This window comes from Saprolegnia parasitica (genome assembly GCF_000151545.1).
Source record: "Saprolegnia parasitica CBS 223.65 unplaced genomic scaffold supercont2.167, whole genome shotgun sequence".
Lineage (NCBI taxonomy): Eukaryota > Oomycota > Saprolegniomycetes > Saprolegniales > Saprolegniaceae > Saprolegnia > Saprolegnia parasitica.
The window spans coordinates 43605-48967 of record NW_012156561.1 but is presented as its reverse complement, the minus strand read 5'-3'; the positions used below and the strand labels follow the sequence as shown (position 1 = coordinate 48967).

Sequence of the window (5363 nt, the reverse complement as noted above, 5' to 3'; positions counted from 1 at the left end):
ATAGTATTTAGCATAGTTTATATCTATGTAATAGACGACCCACGGTCATTACGTGTACTAGACGATAGCCATTACTGCCGAGTACATTGAGGGGCACTTGCAGCGTGCGTCACGCACACTGCACGCATCGCGACATTACATCGTGAAGCACTTCGGTTCTTTGGCACGAGCACAGAGCCCCTCCGCTCGCTCGTTGCCACCGCTGCGACAAGAAAGTCCACCATCGTCGTTTTAGCATAAAGGCGAAATACGATTCAACCCTAAACCCGTGACCGTGGATAGACAATATTGACAATAAATATGTAAAACCGCAACGACAACTACGCCTGTCGCCGCGCACTCGTGGTCGTGCTCGACGTCGACGCGGTCGAGGTCGTCCGGCGCAGATGCGTGGGCTTGACCATCTGCCGGTCTTGCATCAGGAGCAGAATCGAGCTCCGCGTCTGATGGTACGACGGGTCGTACAATGGCTTGCGCACCGAGACGTGCATGTGCGTGTTGATGCTGGGCGTGAACGTGCACTCGACGAGCTCGAGCTGCACCTTCAATCGGAGCAGCTTCTCGTTGCGCTCTTGGAGATACGTGGCCGAGTAGAGCCGCGTCTCGATCGGCGGCAGCTGCCGAGTCGGCTCGTTCGTCGTCGGATGGAATGCATACGCCTGGCGCTTGGCCTCGAGGCGCGCCAGTCGGTCTTGGTGGTAGGTCGGGCTGTACAGGCGTGCGACTATCGTCATCGTTGCAGGCTCGACCACGCCATCTTCATGCGCCTCGTCGTCATCCTCGTCGTCGTTGGCGGCGGCCCGGGCAGCAATGGCCGGGCGAAACGTGCACTCGATCGCGTAGATGCGTTCGCGGGTCTCGGCGAGGCGCTCGTCGCGCTTCTGGTGGTAGTCGGGCTGGTACAGCCGCTCAAAGACACTTCGCCACTGCGCGCCTTCGGGAATCACAAAGGTCGTCGTTGCGTCGTTCTCGTCGTCGTCGTGGCGGCGGCGGCTGCGCTTGGCAGGGTAGTACATGGCGGCGAGGTCGTGCGACGCCGACGTCGAGACGGTCGAGGCCGTGTCGGACCGGTCCCTATACTCATGCTTGGTCACGAGCGCGTCCGTGGTGGGCTTTAGCGCGCGGTCGCCGGATGCGTCGTACCGAGGGCCCCACTCGTCGGCGGTGGGCAGCGTCGCCGGGCCCGGCCGGCCGTCCATCGAGTACTTGCGCGTGAGGAGCGCGACGACAAAGGGCATCGAGAGCATGGCGCGGTACAGTACTTAGTGAGTTTGCACTTGCTGGGAAAGCTGGAAATGGCAGCTGATCGCAATGGTATCTTCGTGGGTAAAAAAACAGGAGCCGGCGCTGCCATCTGGGTTAAACGCTTTGGCCAATCATATGCACGCAGCTTCGCACCGGAGCCAATGAACGACGGGAGCGTACCCAATCGCACCCACGGAACTTCAAGTTCGCGCGTGGGCGCCCGAAGCCGGAGAAAAACGCACGCGTTTAACGTCAAACGCGAGGTGATCGCGGCCGACCAGTGCTGGCCGATGCCAAAAGCGTCACCACCGTCTCGCTTCGATGGATGTACGACGATCGAGGTCATGGAAGGAGGACGACCCGATGCTCTGCGTGCATTGCGTCGTGACCGCACGTTGCGAGTGTAACGGTTGCGACGCACCGCAGCCGTCCATTTTCGAGATCGCTGCCTCCGTCGATATCGAAGCTTTGGCGATGGCTTCTACTTGGTGGTTGGATGCGATCGTATGTACATCGCTTGCCCACATACAGGCCGAGAGGGATGGGCTCGCTAGATAAATGTATCGCAGGCACGACAGTGCGAGACGACGCGACGTGGGCGGTCGACACCTCTAGAAAGGCGGTATATAAAACGCATTCAACAAAGACGATGGTTGTCGTTGGTGGGGTGTCGGCTGGATAAAACTCGGATAGAAACGAGTGGTCCTCATTTGTTTTGGCGCGTTTAACCGCGGAGTTTGCCGCACGCGTTAAAACGCGCGTCCACACCCGACGTTCGCGCTTCTCGAGTTCGTGGGAGGATGCTCGCGACAGGCTTCCACTGGCGCGATCATACTCGTTACGCCAATGTCGCAATACCGTTCTCTACCGACGAGAGGCTAACGGCTTGCCGCCCATGTCCCAGGCAACACGCAACGCTGTGTGCTACCAGCATTTCTGGCTCGTTGACACACCACGCAAGCACGGTCGCACCGTCGAGATTGTACAGTACCGGTATGTATTATAACTTCAGTGCTCACTCGAACCTCGAGCGACGACGAGATTACCGTCCAGAGCTGACGCCATCGCGGTCGAGGTTGATTCGGCAACGACGAGCAGATATTGCTTCTAGATTCCTTGGCGAGAGCCGGCCGTGTCCACGCCACCGCCGCCGCATCCTGTTGACGCAAAATACCAAGCACACATTCATCCTCTTGTGCTGTCCATGCATCATGCCGTCCACCAAGCGTATTGGCCAGCGCAGGCGATCCCGACGCCGGTACCGTGGAGAGCCGTGAGGTTCGAGGCGACAAAGACAGCCAACCCTTGACAAATTTCACGTCCTAATATGCAGTCGTCGGTCGCCCAGATAAAGAGTAGCTAGGACTTGGCTCGACGCACTGCAGCACCCACGTGGCGCCGTAGAATTTATTACTGGAGGCCACAGCGAGCTGGCCGTTGCGCATCGCGCGCGTATCCGGATACGCAGGGGCTCGTTTTGCGACTGCCACGTACAGTACTGTAGCGACGAGCTCGCGACGCGACCCCCTCAGCTCACTCTCAGTTCGCTATATACGCATCCGTCATTCGTTAAAGCGACGGCTGCGCTGTGACCTCCTGCTCGGCAGTCTTTAAAATCCAGTGTGTCACCAGGAGGCGAGCAAGTACGAGGCAGATGCTAGGGGACGTTTTGAAACCATGTCGTGAGGGGAGACTCTATGGAGCGCCTGAGGAAACATTTTTATAATAAAAGATAACTTTTGTCAAATATAATGACATTCGACATTTTATGAAGAGCCGCGGTCTTCGCGGCCAGCTCCATGGTGCTAGCAGACGCAGACAGCATCGCTGCCGTGCACAAATGGTACCATTCGACGCGCAATGCTCGTCTCTACGGGATGCTAGACACAATCTTTTTTATAAGCAGTGGTCGAAGAGTTATTCAAAGCGACATTGCCTGCTAAGCAAGATTTTGAGTGAGCATCTGGAGGCATCGAGTTGGTGACGTGCCGGTGGCTGCCGACGGATTAGCTTTCGACAGCAAATGCATTAGATCAAGGCGAGTGTATCGCTGGGAGAAATTTTCTGTCGTGGTTGTCTTGGGTACCACACGAGCACCTTCGAGCATGGTCCAAAGTCGGCCATATTATCATATCCGTCTCAATTTTTATTGTCGGATTGAACCCGATCGAAGATTGCGGATACAAGAAACGACGGCAAGGAGTGAGCCACGATGGGCAAGCAATCGCCACGATGCAGCACCTGCAATGCAGTGGCGCGCGTGCGTGGACCCAAGGCGCTGCGCGCGGGTGGAGTGTGCAAGCGGTGTTACGACAAGCGGGCGAAGGCCAAGGCTGCCGAAGCCAAGGCCGCCGAAGCCAAGGCCGCCGAAGCCAAGGCCACCGAAGCCAAGGCTGCAAAAGCCAAGGTTGCCGACGCCAAGGCCACCGAAGCCATGGCCGCCGAAGCCACTGCCGTTGTGCCTAGGGCTGCCAAAAGGCGCACTAGAGCTGCGCTTTCACGAGAGCTACGCCTATGCACACAACAGCGTGCGGCCGGTGACATGCGCCATCACGCTGGCCTTGGGTACCTCGAAGGCGCGATGCGACGCGTGCGAGCAGGCCGCACACAACTACAAGCGCACGCTCAAGAAGTGGAAGGCGAGATCGTTGAGCTCGGCCACCGCATCGAACATGATGGGCGACGTGGATCCCATCGCTCGACGACAGGTGTGCATCACCGAACAAGTCAAGTACGTTTTGAATGCCCTTCAAGCCGCACCGCCCGCCCTGAACAGCCTTGAAGGCAACCGGCGCCGAATTACGCTGCTGCAAGAGCTCAAAATGCTCGCCATGGAGGTCGACGTCAACATGATCCCCTTTGACGACGGCGGTATTGCCCACAAAGGCAAGATCTATTTCGCGTGCCCCGGGCTCGTCATGACCGACGTCGGCCTTGACGACGTGCAGCGCTTCTTGCACCTCTCCAAGTCGGACAAGGCTTTGCGCGACTCGTGCGATCGTCTGCGCCACGTCAAGTGCACGCGATACAAGTACGCTTAGCAGCGCAGCAACAACACGGCCATGTGCGAGTCCTGCGCCGACTTGAAGGCGTACCTCAAAGCGCTTGTGCTGTCACGCGCGGCGACGCGAGAGCAGCGGACGCATGCCTCGAGTACGACGCAGTGGTGCAACCTCAGCCCAGGGTCCGCTGCCGAGCGTATTAACAACGTGCGAGCGCAGGCCATGGGCGTCGCGCTAGATGGCGCCACAGGTTTAGGGAGCGCGAAGCGCACCTTCGACGCTACAGAAAAGCCCAAGGAGCCCAAACCAAAGCGCGTCAAGAAGCTCGAGGTTCGACGCGAGCTGGATTTGCCGGTAGCAGCCTAGCACGTTCGTTCGACCCATCGATCCTAATCTATCATCCTGCATGCTTCATCGTTGCATATAACCGGTCCCGTGCGGGGTGAGCTCGTAGGCACTTTTGAATGCGAAGCCTAGGTTACCGGTAGTTGCCACGACGGTGCTTGCTGCAGTTTTCGCGCGCTTTCAGGCTCGCACCTAATCGGAAAGTTGCGTGAATTTCAGTCAAGTGCGATAGTGGTACCGCTGTGACAGCACTTCACAAGGCTTTCGCACTTAACAGGACACACTTGGTGCGGTATGATTGGCTTGGACCAATGAATGAAACGGCGTTTCATTGATCAAAATGGATTGATATATAGCCAATGGGTTGGCCGGATTGAGGCTCGACACGCGGACTTCATCCCCTGGGATGCTGGTACCGGTACACCACGTAACTTAGGGTACTGCCCTCTCCAGCAGTCAAGCTCCAGCAACAAAGTGACATTAACAAAGGTGCGTCAGCCAGCAAAACGACGCCACGTTTGCAAATGAATTGTTCGTTTAGACGTGACACGTCTCCTATGTATACTGTGGATAACGGCACGCAACCTACCGTTGAAGAGCACTCTTCCCCGGCATGCTTCCCCGGTCTCGTTCGATTCAACGGCTTCAACAGCAATGTCCTCGTTGCACCCCTCGTGTACGAGATACCGATCACCTTAGGCAGCGTCACGTGCCGCCAACGATCGCACTCAACATGATGGACACTTTCGTTGTTGTCGATTCAAACACCTA

At 57.4% G+C, this 5363-nt stretch overlaps 2 protein-coding genes across 2 annotated transcripts; one reads left to right on the top strand and one right to left on the bottom strand.

Annotated features, from left to right (window-relative positions):
- Positions 1-265: 265 nt before the first annotated feature.
- On the bottom strand, positions 266-1282 carry SPRG_14875 (hypothetical protein). Its single transcript, XM_012354553.1, has one exon. The coding sequence runs from the start codon at positions 1245-1247 to the stop codon at positions 321-323; it is 927 nt and encodes a 308-aa protein (XP_012209943.1). The 5' UTR covers positions 1248-1282; the 3' UTR covers positions 266-320.
- Positions 1283-3457: 2175 nt separating this feature from the next.
- SPRG_14874 (hypothetical protein) lies at positions 3458-4613 on the top strand (the record flags this gene model as incomplete). Its single annotated transcript, XM_012354552.1, has 3 exons — positions 3458-3703; positions 3750-4237; positions 4295-4613. 3 exons carry the CDS (start codon positions 3458-3460, stop codon positions 4611-4613), a joined length of 1053 nt encoding a protein of 350 aa, XP_012209942.1.
- Positions 4614-5363: the final 750 nt, after the last annotated feature.